This window comes from Mixophyes fleayi, chromosome 5 (genome assembly GCF_038048845.1).
Source record: "Mixophyes fleayi isolate aMixFle1 chromosome 5, aMixFle1.hap1, whole genome shotgun sequence".
Taxonomy (NCBI): domain Eukaryota; kingdom Metazoa; phylum Chordata; class Amphibia; order Anura; family Limnodynastidae; genus Mixophyes; species Mixophyes fleayi.
In genome coordinates, this window is record NC_134406.1 from 237,519,459 (window position 1) to 237,541,174 (window position 21,716).

At 37.4% G+C, this 21,716-nt stretch overlaps 1 protein-coding gene across 1 annotated transcript in view; it reads left to right on the forward strand.

Annotated features, from left to right (window-relative positions):
* Window positions 1-21,716, forward strand: part of LOC142159092 (uncharacterized) — a 304,132-nt gene that overhangs the window by 221,377 nt on the left and 61,039 nt on the right. Inside the window, exon 21 of the mRNA XM_075213684.1 lies at window positions 5,778-5,887. Coding sequence (XP_075069785.1) covers window positions 5,778-5,887 — 110 coding nt within the window. The remainder of the gene's footprint in view (window positions 1-5,777; window positions 5,888-21,716) is intronic.

Genomic DNA, 21,716 nt, shown 5'->3' on the forward strand with positions numbered 1-21,716 from the left:
GCGTTACTTCCCGACGTAAGCGCCCTTTTTTAACGTGGTTTTGTCCACATGTCACCACCTCATCATTCTTCTCCATCACCTCATCCTTCATTTTCATCGCCACATCTATCCAGATGTCTATCCAGACACAGGGATCTCTCTCAGCAGTCCTGAGTATCACACTCCTCTCACTCTGTCACCCCCGGCAACCACCAACCACTCCCCACTGTCACTCCCGGCAACCACCAACCAGTCCCAACTGTCACTTCTCCTTCAAGAAATATATATATATATTTTTTTTAAAATCTTTATAAATACTTTTAACAATTAACAAATTAAATTAACAAATTAAAAACATCTTAGTATACCAAATTTAAGCCCTTTCTGAATTTTTTTTCCACACACACTAAGAATTTAGTAGGTCAGTGTATAACTCCGCCCAGCAGGTGGCGCTGCAGCTTGGTTTTATTTTTTCCACACACACAGACAGACTAACACACGCCACTAAGCATTTATATTATAGATATATACAAACACACATGCATACATACATACATACATACAAACATACATACATACATATATATATATATATGTTTATATACATATATATATATATATATATATATATATATATATATATACCATTGTGTACACCCCTACTTCCTACTTTGACCACTGTGTTATGTTTGAATTATTAATTAATTAGGCTCAAATTAGGCATGCTGTATTAATACATCTACATAATTATTTCTGCATTATATTATACCTGAAACTGGAAAATGTTATATATATTATAGTTAATACGAGAGAGCTTACGTATATATATATATATATATATATATATATATATAAAACATTCCCGTTTTAACTATAATATAATGCAAATATATTTATGTAAATGTATTAATACAGCATGCCTTATTTGAGACTAATAAATTAATATTGCAAACCTAATGTAGTTTTATATGTAAGTTACAGATTGGAAAAATGGGCAATACCTATATTGATAGAAACACTGAAATATGCAGAATAATGATTAAATTCCTAAAGAACAAATCCTCTTAACACATTCTTTAAAGGTGCTTTTAACGATTTATTAAGCAATAAGGGAAAACAAATTTTATGGCAGAAACATTGAATTTCAGAGTATATTGAACTTTGATGAATTTGCAATCTAATAAATGAATCACGTCATTTCACCTTGCAGTAACATAATGAAATATCATAATGGGATGTATGTGTATACAAAAGCAATTTAAGGGTTGAGCCATTCTGTTCGCATGTGGTAATTGTATGTCAAAAGGAAACTCAACTTTGGAGTTACAGTATTCATCACTAAGTCCCTTTAGATACAAAACTTATAATTTGCTTTTCAACATACACACTAAATGAGATAATGCTGAGGCTCTAAAATTTAAAAAAAGAGATTGATATCTTCATTGAAAACCTCTGCCTGGAAGGGACAACTCTGGCTACAACATGGGTTTTATCAATAAATTATGATCCAATAATCCCGTTACTCAATCCTTTGAAGATCCATCAACAGCTTTTCAAACTCTCAGAATGACTAATCATTTTATGTATGAATTCTTTATTTAATCCACCAGCATATTCTCCAAGCTATCCATGGCAACAAATTGATTACTGGGTAACGTTTTTCCCTTTCATCTGATAGGACAGGAGAGGTGCGATAAAGGGCACCACATTTCCACTTAAACTCATTTTATAAACCCTGGTATGATGGAGCTGCAAGCGTCATTCAGAGTTTTTAATTTTTCCTGTAGAACTCTGTGATGCATTTTATTTCTGCCCAACAACTGTCTGAATTCCCTGTACAGATATATCTGCAGGGGACTTAGGCCAGTGCCAGCATCATCATTTTTCCAAGACTGCAATTTCTTTGATGTACCTTGTGAATATGTATGATGTCATCAGTCAAGCAAAGAATGACACAGACAAGGCACGCTTTTTGCTAGCTATATAATGCTGCAAATCATGGGTCCCAGATCAAGCACATATGAAGTCAGATATTTACACAGCACCGAATTCCATTCGTTATGATACAAAGATGCAGCAGTGCATATCTAAATTAATACATTTACACACTTTTTAATACATATTTTACAATATATTATATCACTGGACATGATATCTGTTGACCTCTCTTACATATAACTGTACAGTTATTATGCAAAATTCAGTAGAAGAGGTGCTTGATATTTAAATTCACACCACATGTAACAAAAATAATGGTGTTACAGAATTACCGCTCTTAACGTGATACACTTTTCTTATGCTTGAGCACATTAGCACAATGGCAGATCTGAAATTCAGCAGCTGGGAACAGAGACAGGATTAAGTATAGTGATAACTGGAAGTAGATCAGAATTTAATAACACAGATATGGGGGTATATTTACTAAACTGCGGGTTTCAAAAAGTGGAGATGTTGCCTATAGCAACCAGTAAAATTCTAGTTATAATTTATTTAGTACATTCTACAAAATGATAGCTAGAATCCGATTGGTTGCTATAGACAACATCTCCACTTTTTCAAACCTACAGTTTAGTAAATATTCCCCACGGTGTTAGTTTGCAAAGTTTGAATCAAATTAATATTGTTTAGATAGATTAAAGGATTACATTTATTCAAGCCAAACAAAGTAAAAGGACAGGTCAGGGCCAGGAGAGAACAAGAGGAAAGAAGGGTCCATAAGCCAACAAAATTATGATTTAGAAAGAAAAATACTAGATCTAATATCAGTTTATATAGATATTTAGACTATTAATATCTAATTTGATTACTAATCTAACTGAAAAGAAGTTGACTAGATTGTGTTGCTGGTAGCCAGGTTCCACACCATCAAGGATGGATTGTCCTCAAGTCTATCTTTATTCTTTTGACCAGGGTCAGCGGAACACAGTAAGTCCAGTGAGTACGGCAGGAGGATGCCGTACTTACAGGGATACCTTGCCAGCCCATCTGCACCAACTTATAATTTTTTTTTCGGCGTTGGCGACGTGACCCTACGTTCCACGTCCCCACTCTAAATAAGAACAGGCTTTGGAACAAGTATCGGGGAGCAGCTCATGCGACATGAACGGACAGGGGGACGCTGGAGAGCCAAACATTGGGCCTGCTTCTGACCCGCCATAATCCTTTGATATGACAGTAGTCATATCAAAGGATTGCGGCGCTGCGGAAACCTTGTGGCGCCTAACAAATAAATGATAATAGTTAAGTAGACACATGGGGTTGTCCCTGTCACAAAGACATTTTACTCGTGTTCCTAAGTGTTTTTACTTTGGATAGTACAACATGCACAGAATCATCTTAGTCACATAAACTTAAAGGTGGTTTCCACTTGAAATAAATGTATTTTCTACAATCCCTTCAGTAGCAAAGTTTGGAAGGTGTCAGCTTATAAAAAAAGGTGACGATGTCTTTAGCAAATTTTAGACCTGGAATCTGTACTTTGTGTTTTAACAGAAGAAATCTAAAATCTCATTACAGACAAACTCCACAGTTGGCAGACAGTGACTCAAGTTGTTTTGGAAATAATTGGGAAAACCAATAAAAAAAAAACATTCAAGTTTATCATTCTTTGTGCTTTGGCAATGATTTAAGGAAATGATGAATAGTTCTGTAAAACTAGGACAACAACAAAAACTGTCAAAACACTTGATAAACAAGTCATCACAAGTTTTTTAAGTCCATTAGAGTATTGATAATGTTTATTAATAGGACTACTCTAATATGTGGTCCCAATATTCACAAAATAAAGGGTAAACTAGTTTATTTTGGTATGTTAAAGTGCTCCTATTACTTACACAGCAGAGGCAGCCATTTTCTGAGAGGAACCCAAAACTTGTGAAAAAACAGCCTATTAAATCACAAACTAGTGAGAACACTGAGGCACAGATAATACTGCATATACTGTGGGTAGGAAACAGGTGCACTAAATGAGAGATATAACTGATTGTAATGACTTTCTACCTCCGTTATATTCATGAGTAAATAAAATCTTCTCTATATCAATTTTCAGGGTGATACAGCAACCAGAAAATCTTCTGGTTACTCTACCACCCTGCAAAAGGCAATACCATACTGCCCTTTATACAATGCAGAGATGTGACTTCTCTGCATGTGCTAGACCAATGTGTTTTGGAATAATATTCCATCTTACATATATAAGGGCATACAGTATAAATTAGTTATCTATTCAGATTAGAAGATTCCACAATATTTAATCAGTAAATGTAGTGTATTCCACTTGGTAAAGAGGGCTTATCTACTAGATAAAGTCAGCCATATAAAGGAAAAGTATATGTAGTAAATCATAGTTGCCTACTCTCCTGGACATTCCGGGAGGCTTCTGAATTTCTGGAAGTCCGTGAGAGCAGGGCAACCTCCCGGGTGCTGGACACAATTAAATGACGGGGGTGGTGCTTATGACACGAATCACGCACCATCGTGACCCCGCCCCCTGCCATAATAGGCTAGAACTGATGCTGATGATCATCAACATTTATTTATATAGCGCCAGCACATTCCGTAGCGCTTTACAATTGGGAACAAACATTAATAAAACAATACTGGGTAATACATATAGAGAGAGAGGTAAGAGCACTCTGCTCGCAATCTTGCAAACTATGATGTGTGTTTAGGGGGCGGGACTAACAAGCAACGCAATTTACCAAGGCCCCCCCCCCCCCCCCGTTGCATCTCTCCAGGAGGCAAACTTACCAAAGTTGGCAAGTATGTAGTAAACAAGGCAAGCTATAATATTAGGACTGCGCCTGGGCTGAGCAGAGCCTGCTCTATACGTGCACAATATACATGTCAAACTTTTGCTTTTTCATCAGCAGAGAAAACAAGATCATGTAGGTTTAGCTGAGGCAGTAATAAATTGTGGAGGAGACAGACACAAGTTTAATGCTCTGTGTAGTAGATATGGCTAGATTGGAGTTGTGCTATACAACTAATACTAGTAGTATACTCTACTAATTCAAAGGCAGCGTTATATGCAGTATTTTACCTTATTTTCTATAGGTTTTGTTTTAAGTGACAGGCCAGGTTACTATAGGTGGTATAGGTGAGAGCTTACCAGGAAGAGTATATGGCTAGTGTAAAGAATTCATAACAATAACGATAGCACTGGAGTACATTAATATTTGGAGCCTTATATACTGTAAATTCAACTGTACTGATTCACTTGTGGACTTAGAAGATTAATTACAATGTAAAGAATAACTTTTGTACTCTAAGGTACTCTATGTAAATTCCTTGCAGTAAACCTTACAATAACTTCAGTGATCATCAAATGTACATACTAATAATCCTATTTTGTTAGCTAAACCAACACAATTATTTTCTCGTCTTACCTAACTTCTGCTTGTAAAAGTTTTTGAAAGCTACACTTCGACAGCAAATGGGTGCTTTATGTAAAATCTATCACAACGCACACATGAACCAAGAACTAAGGCTTAAACATAACAAGTGTAGCGGCTCTCTTTTCAGTTTTCATAAAATAAGCCTGATTTGAATTAAACAACCTCTGGAGGTAGAGTAATGCATATTATAGTAAACTGGTAAATGTAAAGCGTGGGAAAGGTTCAGACATTCCATCTCGCATATTGAATCAATTAATAGCATGTACAAGGAAACCATGATTATTTGAAGGACTGGAGAAAAATGACTTGATTCTTTACAAGTATTACAGACTATTATTAGTATTCCAGATAGCCCTTGTTCTAGGGAGTCCATCATACTCTTTGATCTGTCTATATCCACAGCTGGAAATCCTGTTCCAAGCTCTAGAAGCAACACAAACTGACAACAGTCGCCTCCATAAGGAAAGTGAATTTGTGGCTGCAAATGTTAATCAGTGGATCAAAGAACAAAAGTAAGTAAATTTGATAAATGCTGCACATCATTTTCTGCATTGTATAGAACATTGTTTGATTATTTTTGTAATTTTTTTTTCCTGTACTGTTAAAACCTCTTTTAATCACAGGTATGGCGTTATATCTGCAATGGATTTTTTATTTTTTTTATTTTATGTTTGTTAAGTTATGTGTCAATTTAGATGGATATTGTATTTTATTTTGGGGGGACATATGTTATGGTTTAATCATTCAGAACATTTTATGTGTTCACCAATTTTTGTTTGTGTCATTAATTGGTAGGCAAAATGTAAAATGTTAATTTTTGATTTAATTTATCAGTACAGTTGATTTAGTTGATTCAGAGCTGAATTAGTCCAACCCACTCACACAGTCCTCTATATCAGTGTGCCATGGCGATATGCACCTGGCACAGTTAACAATAGAAATCCAATTGCACTGCTGTGTCAAACAGAGGCACTGCATCTGTATATATAAGTAAAAAATGTGTATTGGCAATTTAACTTGCAAATATTTAATTGGGGGTAAATTTACTAAATGGTGAATTTTCGGGAAAAAAAAAATAGTTTTTTGTTTATCTTGTGTTGATTAGTATAAGTTGCATTCATATTTTACTATGTGAAGTGGTGAGAGTAAGATACCACGAAAATCACAGCAATATCTTGAATAAGTAGTAAATAGGCGTAATTAGAACTGGCACAAATAATCCAAAACAGGACAACACACACAAATGGTAGATTTGCAACTCTCTATTGACCTTTTCGATTCATTTTACACTATCTTTGTATGCAAAAGTATGTGACCCTTTATATTTAGTAACTACTGTCCCCTCCTTGAGCAGCAAGTAGCAAACAAAAATTTCCTGCACCAATTCATCAATATAGTACATTTGCTTTGAAGTATTTTTGGCAATTATTATTTTAAGACTTGCTTTAAAACAATGTTTTTTTTTTGTCTTGAATAGTCAGGTCAGACTTCGCACATTCCAAAACAACGTTTGTTTTTTGTTTCAGCTATACTGTTTTATAAGTGTTTAGGATCGATGTCATACTTCATGATACAAATTTTGTTAAGCTTCAACTCATAAGCAGATACCCTGACCTATTTCTGTAGACTGTCTGGATAGTTATCTGAATGACTGGTAAGCATACCAGCACTGAGGTTACAAACCCATGCTACCACTGTCTCCGTGCTTCCTGGTTGGGCGGTGATTGTTTTGTTTTCCAAAGGTATAACATGTTTTACTTTGCTACCTCTGTCTACAATTTTTTTTTTTAAATAGCCTTCCAGGCTAAATCCGTGTTATGTGGACAACTGCAAACTAGAAACTGGTATTGCCAGCCCTCGGTGCATGTAGCAAGAGCAGTTTTGGTTCAAGGAGTATCTATGTATATAGTGTTGTCATCTTGGTGCCCATCTAGGGCTTAGGGCCAGATGAAATTGCAACAACTGTTTTCTCCACAGATAATGGCAATGCAGATATACTACATACATAAATGTATGCTTTATATCTTCCCAGTTTACAGTTCATCAACATTTATTTATATAGCGCCAGCAAATTCCGTAGCGCTTTGGAACAATGCTGGATAATACAGACAGACAGAGAGGTTAGAAGGCCCCGCTTACAAGCATGCAATCTATCCCTTTAGGGGTGGTAGTCATTATCCTGGTGACGAAAACTCTGACATTGGATCCCCCAACAGCATGACACCGTAGGTACAATGGGCGACATAGGGGTAATACTGACAGCCTCAAAAACAGACGTCCAACAATTCAGACGAATTAAGATCCTGGCAGCCAGAAATGACGTCACTTTTAAGGGCCACAGTCTTATTTGCGCTGTTAAGCTGCTAATTTAAGGAGGCGCCAGCTGTACAATGTTCTAGGCTTTGTAAAGTACATTGTACAGCTGATGCCTCCTTAAATTAGCAGCTTAACAGAACGAAGCAGACTGTGGCCCTTGAAAGTAACGTCATTTCAGGCTGCCGGGATCTTCATTCGTCTGAATTGTTGGACGCCTGTTTTTGAAGCTGTCAGTATTACAACTCTGTCATCTGGATAAGATACCCAACCCCCCCTTTACAGTTAAGCTGTCATACATGTACAGATGAGATATCGTTGCCCAAACACCAAATGACCAGATGCACACCTTTGTATGCCTGTGTGGCTCGACAAATCCTGTTGTTTCACATTGGAGCCAAACATCTGGATTTTGCGGGATCCAATTAGTATGATCAAGCACACAAACCAGCAGATCATTGACAATGGTTGGATGAATGTTTCTGCTTCTGCATCTTAACCACACTGCGCAGATGTTTTGAGCCAACACACACAGTGATTGTGTGCCATTTAGTTTTAAAACTTCTACATTGACTATACAAATCAATACATGCAATGGGAAGCTTAATTTAAAAACATATTTACTGTCTACCTTAATCAAAGTAAGTTTCAAAATACTGAGGTCCAAGTACAGACTTTTAGATTTTCAACAAATCTTTTTCTTTTATTTCACAACTGTTGCTAGTTTAAATTAACCATCCTTTTATTATCCTTTGTATGTCCTTGCAAAGTTGAAAAATAAAAAGAGATTAAATACTCAGGAAGCTCATGTTTTTATTCTACAGTTCCCTTTAATAGCTATATTATGATTCAGAAAGCTGTTGGGAATAAAGTTTTTGACCGGTAAATCCCACATTTATCACAACTGAAGCTAGTTGTCTAGATCTCCACTTTTTTTGCACATTAATTTAAAAGAAATGTACATGTAACATTAAATTTAGTTAGTTAATTCAATTTCTACCGTTAAGCATGTTGATGTGCGTCTATACAGAGTTCTGCAGCTTTTCTCTTATTAAGTACCTAATTGTGCCTGCAAATATTTACCATATACCCCATTATGTCTATAAATGTATACCAAATATCCAATCCGATTTGTCCTTAATATTTCCTAAGTAGTCCATTAAGTCAATAAACATTTACTAAGTGCCCTCGCTGTTTTTACACATTTTGTAATAACATGTAGATCATTGATTATTGTATGTGTATTTATAATTGTAAAGCGCTACGGACTATGTTGGCGCTATATAAATAAATGATGATGATTATGATGTGTTACATGTGATCACACCCTCCAACACCCATCTCTTAATATAAATTAAATAATAAAAATAAATGAGCACAAATCTTTCATTATACAGTATGTATTGTGTAGAAGGAGCTTAAGTATTTTGTGTTAAATCCCCCCACCCAGTATGGAGAACTCAGGCTTCCATATTCCCTTGTAGTTCTTTTCTGAAAATAGACATTGTGCTCACGGCTACAGTAGACATCCAAACCGCTTGAGTCCGTGATTCATTATATCTTATGACAACAGTGCATGCTTGTGGTGGTATAATTGTGTGAATTTTGTTTTAATGGCATTCATACCGCTTGATACAAGTAGAGCTATATTTTAATGCCAGAAGGTATATATAGTTATATAGGTATATAAGCAGATTAGTACTCCATGCCACAAAAGCTAGGTTCCAGAAACATAAAATTGAATTTAGCCTAAAGCCAGATTGAAGATGTATCTATATTGGAGATGATGAACCGCTAATTTATCTTAGAGACACTTCTTCATCTCATCTGGCTTCCCATTTCAGCACATGTGGCGTTTCAACACTCTAGTTTAATCTTTAATGTATATGCAGTAAAGCTTCATTCTGAAGAAGAGTATTAGCAAGAGAAAGAAAGTCAAGTAGTTATATATTATATATTTTGGAACTGTCTGTAGTAGTCATCATCATCATCATCAGGTATATATATATATATATATATATATATATATATATATATATATATATATATATCTGTAGTAAAACCATGAACAGCCAGGTGCTTTGCGTAACTTTAGAAAATAGAATATTTGAGAAGTCTTAACAACAGTGATACCTGCCACCAAATATTATTTTTCAGTCACATGGAATTGTGGGAATTTAAAATTCTCGAGAAATGTAGCAATGGCTAAGGTAGTGGAGTATTTAGGGTTCGAAGTAGTACCACCATGAAAGCCTTTATAAAGGAATCAAAGGGTTCTAGAGTGTCTTCAGGTTTGTTCAGTAATTGTCCATTTGGGCTCGGGTAAATGAAGCCCCTAGCTTGGGGTTTAACTTGTCGACCAATGGGGTGTCAGGTTTGTTTATTTTGTCATAATAATTGTTGCGGATTCTCATAGCTTTATCAGCTTTCTTAATTAAGATTAGGTTTAAATTGCATCCAAGGGCAATAAGAGTTTCTAAAATTGTTGGGTCTAATTGTACATTTTCTGGGGCATAGATTTTGTCTGTTAGATCTTGGCTATCTTTGAATCTCTGTTTTTTTTCCAGGGTAGCCCATTATCAGGATACCTCGAATCATAGTTTAAGGTGCAGCCCAGACAACCGGAAGGGGATCCTCCCGGTTAAGATTAAAGTCGAAGTATTGGTAGAGGATTTCTTCTATTCTCATGCATATGAGATTACAAAGTTTAGTCCTTTTGGGGGAAGTGAAACACCTTCATGGTCATAATGATGAACCATGAGCTAGGAGTAAGAGGAAAGAGCTAGTCACTCGGTTTATGATTTATCCACCACTTGTAGATTAATGTTACTAGTGATATCTTGTTTGGAGGGGGGGAAGAGTTCCTAATATCTGAGATAAGTCTTTTAAAAAATGTTGTTAGTTGTTTAGAGCATAGGCAAGTTACCATTCATTGCTTAAGCAGCCCTGAAAGCACGACAAAATGACAAACTTTATCCCAATGAATTGAGCCTAATTGGAAAAGATTTTTAGAAGTGTAGAGTCCCTTAGCCTAATTAGAGGCAGATGCTTGGAATACTAGAGGGAATTTAGGATGCCAGAATTTGAGCTTGCAGTACTTGGAGTGATGGGTTTCTTGAAGAATCACAACATCTGCATGAAAACAGAGGTATTCAGTGCATGCTATTCTCATTTCTACGGACTATTAGGACCTTTGACATTGTGGGTAATCAATTTGATAGCACCCTTGTGGTGTTGATTATGTGACTGTGAAATCATCTCTTAAAATATGGATGCGGTTTTCCAATGGTGTCCAGGTGTGGCACAAGAACAAAAGGAGAGAAAAAAAAAGTGTAAAGTATGAACATGAGGAGGAGAAAAATACTTGATTGTGAACTATGATTTATAGATTAATCAGATGCAAAATTTGTTATAAAGTCAAGTCAGTTTGGAGGGTATTGTGACTAAAGCCAGTGAATACAACCACTTAGTTCAAGATTTGCTACATATGCATGTTATCTTGCCTATAACATTTGATAAGGGCATGAACGTACAACTCTGTTATAAATGAGAATGACTACTTTGTAATAATAAAAGTTAATAGGAGGAAAACCTTAATCCATTATGAAAAAAGGAGGCAACAGTAAACAAAAGTAAATCATGAAAACATTATTGGAATACATTCATATATTATCAACCTTATCATAGTGATGGTAAAACTATGCACTTGTGCAAAACACACACTTTCATTTAGAACTTTGAAAGAGAACAAAGTATCTAAGAATTCTGGTATAAAGCAAACTGAATAAAAAGCTATGTAAAGCCAAAAATGTGTTTGAAAAATTAATTAAACCCTTAACGGAGGGTTTTCTCACCCCTATGCTGAGACTATTTGTTGGTCTGGTCACAACCTAACATCAATACATGTAATTTGATTATGCAGTACCTGTACTTTCTTTTTTTTCAGAAGACTTTGCATTTTCAAAAATGCCATTAGTTTGCTTATACTTCCTGACATGGCCAAAAAATGTCCCAAAAATAGCTAAAATAGTAGGGGGGTTTCACTGAAAGATAGTGGAAGAAATTGCAAGAAAGTGAACTAAATGCAAATGTGTGTGTAGAATAAAAACACCAGCAAGAAATAATTTATGGATCTTACTTTGGCATCAATCCACCTTTTTCCAAAACATCAAAAAGCATGATTATACACATAGGTTTTTTATAATAAAGTCTGCACTTGAAAATGATAATGTATTATTTTGCTAGTTTGCACTGTCTTGAATTAAATACAGAAAATGTGTTGGTATAATATGGGTAGCCCAACAGGGCTTACCATTTTAAAAACTAGACAAACCACCACAGAAAATAGAGTTTATTTTAGCCAGGATGGTGGAGACCTAGGCATTATAACCTGCCCTATCTCAATTATGTCATCAATCCCCACTTGGTTTGTGACGCACAAATATGATTTTTACTTCTGTGCTAAGAAAGAGTGGGACTTGTTTGTAGCAGTTTAGAGCTGTTAATGGAAAATGTCTAACTCGTCCTTAGCTCTGAAGGGTTTTACAGTAATATCTAACAACAAAGGTTTGGTAGACATGCATATTGGAGGCAACCGTTAAAAACACCAATAGTTTGATATCAAATTGTTGAGCTTGAAGAAGTAGATCTATAACAACCTTAAACCTTTCCTTGCTGCTGACAATCAAGCCCTGTACTAGAATATTTGGAATTGTGGAGCGGAGCGTCATCTAAGGAAGCTAATCCCAACTTTGGGAAAAAGTGGTATGATCCTGCAGATGTTCTATGGATGGAAATTTGCAATTTCTTTCTCAACAGTTAGAAAATAAGGAAACCCCTAATTATATCTTATTTGATAACTTTGCAGGCCTATGGTAAGGAGACAAGTTCTCTTCTCTGTGCTCTTCATCAGAACAAGTTATCAAAGTTCTCTTCATCAGAACCAGTTGTGAGAACAAGCTGATCATCATCTCACCATGTGCCTAGCAGCTGTCAGGACATAGAGCTAACACCAGAAATTGTTTTGAGCAATAGTGAGGCAGGCGCTAGAATCACATCTCATAGTCTGTTCTCATCCCTGGGTTTCTGCCTTTGTGCCCTATTGAGACTTTCAAATTCACATTGATCAGCAGGTTTTTCAAGGAAAATGTGGAAAATATATTCTTCAAAGTCCTGCCCATCTGATCTGGGAAAAGGCTATTAAAATGTAGGAGACATACACTATATGGATAAAATTATTCGGATGCTTCACCATTACATTATCAAAGACTGTAATGACATTGTATTCAATTACATATACTTTAATATGGAGTTTGTCCCCCTTTCCACAAGATGCTGGAGTGTCTCTGTAGGAATTTGTGCCCATTTATTCTGTAGAGCATTTATGAGGTCAGGCACTCATGTTGGACAAGATGGCCTGGCACGCAATCTTCGTTCCAGATCATCCCAAAAGTGTTTGATGGGGTTGAGGTCAGAGCTCTGTGCGGGCCGGTCAAGTTCATCCACACTGAACTCATCAAACCATGTCTTTGTAATCCTTGCCTTGTGCACTGGGGCACAGTCATATTGGAATATAAAAGGGCCTTCCCCACACTGTTGCCACAAAGTTGGAAGCATAGCATTGTCCAAAATGACTTAGTATGCTGAAGCATTAAGATTGCCCTTCACTGGAGATGAGAGCTCTAGCCCAAACACTGAAAAACAGCCCCATACCATTATTCCTCCTCCACCAAACACAGCAGTTGGCAAAATGCAGTCAGGCAGGTAATGTTCTCCCAGAATACACGAAACCCAGACTCGCCCATCTGACTGCCAAACAGACAAGCGTGATTCGTCACTCCACAGAACACATTTCCACTGCTCCACAGTCCAGTGTCGGTGTACTTTACACCACTCCATCCGACGCTTGGCGTTGGTTTTGGTGATGTCAGGCTTGCATGCAGCTGCTCAGCCATGGAAACCCATTCCATTAAGCTCACGCCGCACATTTTTTGTGCTTACATTAATGCGAGTGGAGGTTCAGATCTCTTCAGCTATGGAGTCAAAAGAGCTTTGGCCACTTTTATGCACCATGCACCTAAGCAGTGGTTGACCCCGTTTTGTGATTTTACATGGTCTTTGCTTCGTGACTGAGTTGCTGTTGTTCCTAAACGCTTCTACTTTCTAATAATATCACTTACAGTGGGCCGTGGAATATCCAGCAGGGATGAAAATTCACGAACCATCTTATTAAAAAAGTGGCATCCTATCACAGTACCACGCTTGAAGGCACTGAGCTTTTGTATCACAAATGTTTGCAAATGGAGACTGCCTGGCTAGGTGTTTGATTTTATACGCCTCTGGCAACGGGTCTGAATACCTCAATTCAATAATTAACAGGCGTGGCCAAATACTTTTGTCCTTATAATGTAGGTTCTGGGATTATAAAAAGGTGACGTACTTTCATTATCCAGATGCTTCAATGAGTGCTCATTTAGCCCAGGTAGCAAGGAAGCTCCTATAGGGTGTATCCTAAGGCGTCAGCTATCCAGCCACTGCCTGTAATGCATAATATTAACCTGCAGAAACTTTACTTGATTTTATTTTCTTAGATAAAAAGTGTTAAAAACAACTGAGACAGCTACAAACTATAACAATTACTTCACATCCTAGTGTAATTATAATATTTATTTTCATTGTATTTAATTTTGAGTGCGACATCTTTATACACTCATTCCAACTTTTTTTGACTTATAAAATTGGTGGCTTTTGTATTAATTTAAAGGTCTGTAAGGTCCAGGTGTCTCCCCTTTTGAAGAGTGCATGCGCAAAGACATTTTCAGTGCAGGATAAGCATCAAAAGTGCATCACAAATCTACTCAACTGTGGGATCCTGCTAAATGCATTTTATTAAACTTTGATTCTTTTTTTTTTTTTTTTTAGAAAAGTATCAAATGTTCAACCAAACTCCAACAGTGAAAACCTTTAAATACCACACGTCACATATTGTTCGTATATAAATTTAAATGTAGTCTGTGTTTTTATTATGTCTTTCATTGTGACTTTCCTTTCAGTTTTAAAGATAGATTGCCAGACAGCTCTAGAAAAACTTTGAAGCATCATATGAAATATTTACACATATCTCAATATTGCATTTTGTCAGCAGTTTGGAAATGCCTCATTAATTGGTAATCTTTCTCCCCACTGGGGAACTGGAGACTGCAAGGCTGCGAGCCGGCTCCCTTAAGAGGTGGGAGAAGTTTCAAAGCTAAATCTTAAGTGATATTAATTCAGCATAGGTAAAATTGTGAACATGTTTTAAATTGTGTTTTTCATTTGAATTGTAGCAGCAGAAGCCAGCGTGCATGGGTCTATTTATAAAATTAGAGGGCTGCACCTGGTAAAAGTCGACTTTTGAAACTTCGCCACATTACAATCAAAAACTGTTCTTTTCCAATCTCCCCACAGCTCTGATTATCATCATCCAGAGGGCCGGAATTTTTATTTAAGTGCAGCGACATGCATTAAATGCTTCCAGAGCCTTATGGCTATGGGGGTAATCAGTTGTATAATACAGCAGAGCACAATTAATTAACCACTAAAATGTTTGCTCCAGTCGTTTACTGCATAAACAAATTCTAATTGTACAGGTTTGCCAGGCTTGGAAAGAGGAAAATGGTCACGGATGGTGTTAGCGTTACTACAGAGGAGTTTACACAAGAGTTTCTGTTTTATTTCCTGTAAAATATAATAAAGACTTTGCATAAGATTTATTGGGCATGAGGGCTTATTGTTAAGAAAACAGCTGTCCGGTATTGAGGATTACAGTAACAAGAGCTTACCCTAACAGCATCATGTACGATATTAAAAAGCAAAAGCATTTTAAGTTTTGAGAGGGAATATGATCGAAGGATAAGTTATGACATGAAACTTTAAGATGTTTCCATTCAAAATGTAGAACAGTAAATCAACATGTACAGGCATCAAACGTCACAGCTTTAGTATATAGAGGACTATTTATCAATGGAGAAAAACACGTTTTCGCCACAGATAGAGCTTCTTCCTATTAATGGGTTAACGCCGGCGATAGCACTTCTGGATTTTTTCCGACAATAGCTTCTCCATGGGGAAACCTATTTAGCAATGTTTGTGGTTGTGAATAGAACATTTTTTTTTTAGGCAATAGATTTATAATATTTATTTTTTTAAGAAAATATATTTTTATTTTTTTTAAACTTTTTTTTTAGTACTTAGTGGATCTTAAAGCCCATATCCGGGGCATCAGTTTCACTGTGCATGCTCGAATCGGCTAGCTGGCTAATGTATTTGCATATCCTCCGAGATTGGCCTGTGAGTAAAGCCTTACATCTCAAGGCCAGTATCACCGAGACAGCTATAACACAGTGAGGAGACAGAGTATCACTCAGCTGCCTCCTTATTGCTAAATCATGGCAATATGTTTTGTATCACTGCGATAAGCAGCCCTGTTGCTGTGTCTTAGTAAATAGATCCAGTAGTGTTATTTGAACAAGAAGGGCTTCCATTCATAGCAATATTTTACTTTGTAGTCTACACAATGTTTTATTTTTCTTTCAGCAATGCATTTATAGTTATTTACAAGCTTTAAATGCTATTTCCCATTGTTATGTTATGTATTAATTATTTAATTTACTAAGGATGAGCGGGCTCGGATTGCGCTAATCCGAGCCCACCCGAACAGTGCGGATCCGACGGGATCCGAGCACTGTTCGGGTATTTTCGGCGCCAAAAAAATGAAACTGAGGCTCTGACGTCCAAGTCTCGCGTCGGATCTCGCGAGACTTGGATTGCATAAATTCCCCGCTAGCGGCCGCCATTTTCATTTGGGCTGTGATCAGGGTAGAGGGATGTTGTAAGGTAGTGGTACTCCTGCATGATCAGTCCAGTTGTGCTTTATGCTTGTGTCCAGTGCTCTGTCCTTGCTGAGTCCAGTGGTGCTTTATGCTTGTGTCCAGTGCTCTGCCCTTGCTGAGTCCAGTGGTCCTTTTGTCCTGTGCTCTGTCCTGCTGAGTCCAGTGGTGCTTTGGCCAGTGTCTGTCCTGCTGAGTCCAGTGGTGCTTTAGTCCTGTGCATTTTTGTGCTAAGTCCATAGTAATTGTCTAATTATTAAAAATTCCAAAAAAAAAAAAAAATTATACAAAAAAAAGGAAAAAAAATTATTAAAAAATAATTTAAAAAGTATAAAAAAAATTCTAGAGCAATATATTATTGCAGTCCTGAAATATTAGTACTGCAATACCTACGTTCACTGTTTAAGCAGTCCAAAAGATAGGAACTGCAATCTATATTACTACGTTCACTGTTTCAGCAGTCCAAAAAATAGGAACTGCAATCTATATTACATTTAATACGTTCAATTTTTAAGCAGTGCAAGAGAATAGGTACTGCAATCTATATTACATTTACTACGTTCATTCTTTAAGCAGTTCCAGAGAATAGGTACTGCAATCTATATTACATTTAATACGTTCAATTTTTAAGCAGTGCAAGAGAATAGGTACTGCAATCTATATTACATTTACTACGTTCATTCTTTAAGCAGATCCAGAGAATAGGTACTGCAATCTATATTACATTTAATACGTTCAATTTTTAAGCAGTGCAAGAGGATAGGTACTGCAATCTATATTACATTTAATACGTTCAATTTTTAAGCAGTGCAAGAGAATAGGTACTGCAATCTATATTACATTTAATACGTTCAATTTTTAAGCAGTGCAAGAGAATAGGTGCTGCAATCTATATTACATTTAATACGTTCAATTTTTAAGCAGTGCAAGAGAATAGGTACTGCAATCTATATTACATTTAATACGTTCAATTTTTAAGCAGTGCAAGAAAATAGGTGCTGCAATCTATATTACATTTACTACGTTCATTCTTTAAGCAGTTCCAGAGAATAGGTACTGCAATCTATATTACATTTAATACGTTCAATTTTTAAGCAGTGCAAGAGAATAGGTACTGCAATCTATATTACATTTAATACAAGGGTGTTGGTGGTTGCGAAGCCTGACCTTCCCATCACTGTACGGGAAGAGGTGACTCCATCCACCATTTGCAGCACACCCTCTGCATATGCTGGAAGGATCACCCACAGTGTAGATCCAGATTTGGATAATCAAGGTGTCAATGTTGTACACCGGGAGGCGGCTATTGATGTAGCTGGCGCTGTGGAGGAACTTGATGATGAGGATGCTGATGTGGTTATTTTAAATGAGGCACCAGGGAGGGAAACAGTTGATGTCCATGGGATGAAAAAGCCCATCGTCATGCCTGGTCAGAAGACCAAAAAATGCACCTCTTCGGTCTGGAGTTATTTTTATCCAAATCCGGCCAACAAATGTATGGCCATATGTAGCTTATGTAAAGCTCAAATAAGCAGGGGTAAAGATCTTGGCCACCTAGGGACATCCTCCCTTATACGTCACCTGAATAACCTTCATAGTTCAGTGGTTAGTTCAGGAACTGGGGCTAGGACCATCATCAGTCCAGGGACACCTAAATCCCTTGGTCCTGTTGGATACACACCACCAACACCCTCCTCGTCAACTTCCTCCACGATCTCCATCAGATTTAGGCCTGCAGGCCATGTCACCAGCCAGACTGAGTCCTCTTCAATCCGGGATTCATCCGAGGAATCCAGCAGTGGTACGCCTACTACTGCCACTGCTGCTGTTGCTGCTGGTAGTCGGTCATCTTCCCAGAGGGGAAGTCGTAAGAACGCTACGTCTTTCACCAAACAATTGACCGTCCAACAGTCGTTTGCCATGAGCACCAAGTACGACACTAGTCATCCTATGGCAAAGCGGATAACTGCGGCCTTAACAGCTATGTGGGTGTTAGACGTGCATCCGGTGTCCGCCATATGTGCAGTGGAATTCAGACCAGTTGGAGGATGTCGGAGCAGCCATCTGTGCAGTGGAATTCAGACCAGTTGGAGGAGGTATTGTGGCCCCGGTACCAAATTGGGTACCGGGGCCACTCCACTACGCAGTCCAGATAGATGCGTATCAGATATTAAAATACGTTGACTGTTGCTGCCAAATCAAAAATTAATGAAAATGACCTGTCATCGTTGAAAACAAGAGGTAGTGACGCGCTCGAACTACACCCTCTATATGCTGCAGAGGATGTAGGAGCAGCCATCTGTGCAGTGGAATTCAGAACAGTTGGAGGAGGTAGGAGCAGCCATCTGTGCAGTGGACTTTTGACCAGTTGGAGGAGGTATTGTGGCCCCGGTACCAAATTGGGTACCGGGGCCACTCCACTACGCAGTCCAGATAGCTGTGAGGTGTTCAGAATAGACTGGAAATTAGTGGAAATGATTCTTATCGAATGTTATTGAGGTTAATAATAGCGTAGAAGTGAAAAAAAACCAAAGACCGGGATTTTGGCACTTTTTATGCTTTTTTAAAAATAAATCAGAACCCAAAACCCTAAATCAGAACCAAAACCTTTCGTCGGGTGTTTTGGCAAAACAAATCAGAACCCAAAACCTCAAGCTAATCAGAACCCAAAACCTCAAGCTAATCAGAACCCAAAACACAAAACACTAAAAGTGGCCGGTGCACACCCCTATAATTTACCAACTCTCCCTGAATATCCAATAGACTCTTGAATTTCGGGTAGTTCTCCCTTTCGCCCGGATCCTGTCTGCTTCACGCATGTCACCATAGCATTTGCATTATCCCATATATACATTTCTTCCAGGATTTGAGAATAAAAGTTGGGACCAAAAATTAGCCATGCACCCTTCATAAAGCTGGGTACACACCTATGAAATCATACTTTAGATGCAATTTCTTTAATGATTTCACCAACGATTGAAAGTGGCGATGAGCATGACCATGTGTACACACCTACACAATCTACATTCAGATCTGTGATCCTTATCTCTCATAACCATCTGCTGAAAATATCGTGACTCTGTACACTCTACAGATATCTGCCTGCGCTGCCGGTGGTGAGTGCGTACACATTTGCCTGACGTCGTTCCATCATTGATCGTGATTTTTATACGTTTTTTTTTAACGAGGTTTAGAAAAACAAGGAAAAACAAATCAAACGATACGAGGTGCTTCTGTGCGATAAAACATGATCGTGGGAGCGTACACACTCTTGCAGTATCTGATCAAACGGTTGTTTATTGTGTGATCTGCATGATAATTGTATAAGTGTGTACCCAGCACAACTTGCATAATGCAATCGGTCATAAAACAAATACTTCTAATAAACCGCTACCACTTTTATTGTTTTACTTGATATTGTATATTTGATTATTATTGCAAATGGTCTGTAATTTTCTTGGACAGTCCAAGGTTCAAATGTCAAATGTCACTTTTATTCACAACTTACCAGCAGTCTAATGCAGTTCTTCATAATCTGTATATAACACACAAATCTCACTACCTGTTCTATAGGCTTTGTAAGTTAATATTTATTAGTAGTAGTGCAATTGTAATGTGAAAGTAGTATGCCATAAGTTCATAGTTGCCAACATTGGCAGGTTAATTTGCGGGAGGTCCAGGGGTCAGGTGGGGGCGGGGCTCGAAGAATTGCGCAATTAGCCCCACCCCCAAAGCTGTCACCACTTTTTCCGTCCAATAAAACAAGGAGGCGGGGCCACAATGATGCGCCCGTGACGCCTATAAGCCCCGCTTCCCCCATTCAATTTCCACCGTCGCCCGGGAATCGGGAGAATTGCCCTCTCTCCGGGAGCCTGACCCAGATTTCGGGAGTCTCCCGGATATTGCGGGAGAGTTGGCAAGTATGCATAAGTTTAATGCACCAAGGCTAGCTTCTACTACCCTGTGTAAAATAGGATTACATATATATTCCCACCAGTTACATTTCCCTGACATTTTTTTCTATCATGGGTAACTATACTGATATTGAGCAGAACCTAAGGAAAAGTAAGGACACCACAATTTTTTTGCAATGACTCAAATCTGGGTGTCAGTTAGTCCTTGTTGCTGAAATGTTAGCTGAATAAACTGTGGTTCTTTAATTATACCTGTTTGTTTATGCTCATTTCACTTATTTTTCCAGTCTTTTTACATCAGGCCAAAAATATGACTTAATTAGCAAAATATTGAAATTTTCTAAGTCAAATATTTGTTTTCATTACAGCACTTACTGCTGATTCAAACACTGATTATTTGCTTCCCTCCAGTAAAGTTTTGATAAGAAATTACCATGTTTAATTTACCATAATATAAAGTCATTCTTTTTTACCTGGGCTTTGAAAGGTATTTGGCAAAGCCAGAGCATCTTACTAGTCCTATCTTACCCCTTGAGATGCAATTGTTAATATACTTGTAATACAGAAACCAAATGTTCAAACATAGCATAATAAAGGTCTATAGTTGCATTTTTTTTTTTTAATATGTTGATAAAAGAAGCTTAGCTACTGCTTTCTATTACATAATACCTAAATACATTTCTAAAAGTGGATCTGACGTGGCTTTCTCTGTTGGCGCTGTTCGTATGATTCTGGACCCACTGGTGTGTGTGTGTGTGTGTGTGTGTGTGTATTCGCTTGGAAGTGGCAGTGTGTAACAGATGTCTGGAATCTCCGGAGTCAACTAATATTGTTCAACAGATACAAAGTTAGTTGCTAAAAAAAATGCTAAAAAATATTGTGAAGGATTTAAATATGCCATACATGTGTGCATAATATATGTATGCTACGCGTATAGCAAAAATGTGATGTGGCATTCGTCAAAAAGTTAGGGTAAATGGCAATATTTGTTTTCATTCTACTATATTTTTTTACATTTGAAATCCCCCTTCTGAAATGCTCCGCTTGACCCTGCAAATCTGGTTCTTGTTGCAATATTGTGAAATACATTAGAGACTGTAAAGGTTAATGTGTTAGCAGGGAGCAGAGGGAACAAAAAGATTTTAATGACAGCATGTGAGCTGACCATTGTAAAGAAAGCTCTTGTGTCTGCACTTAATTCTCCACAAAGCATTATGTCCTTCGGTTGGATTTTTGATGGGCTGATC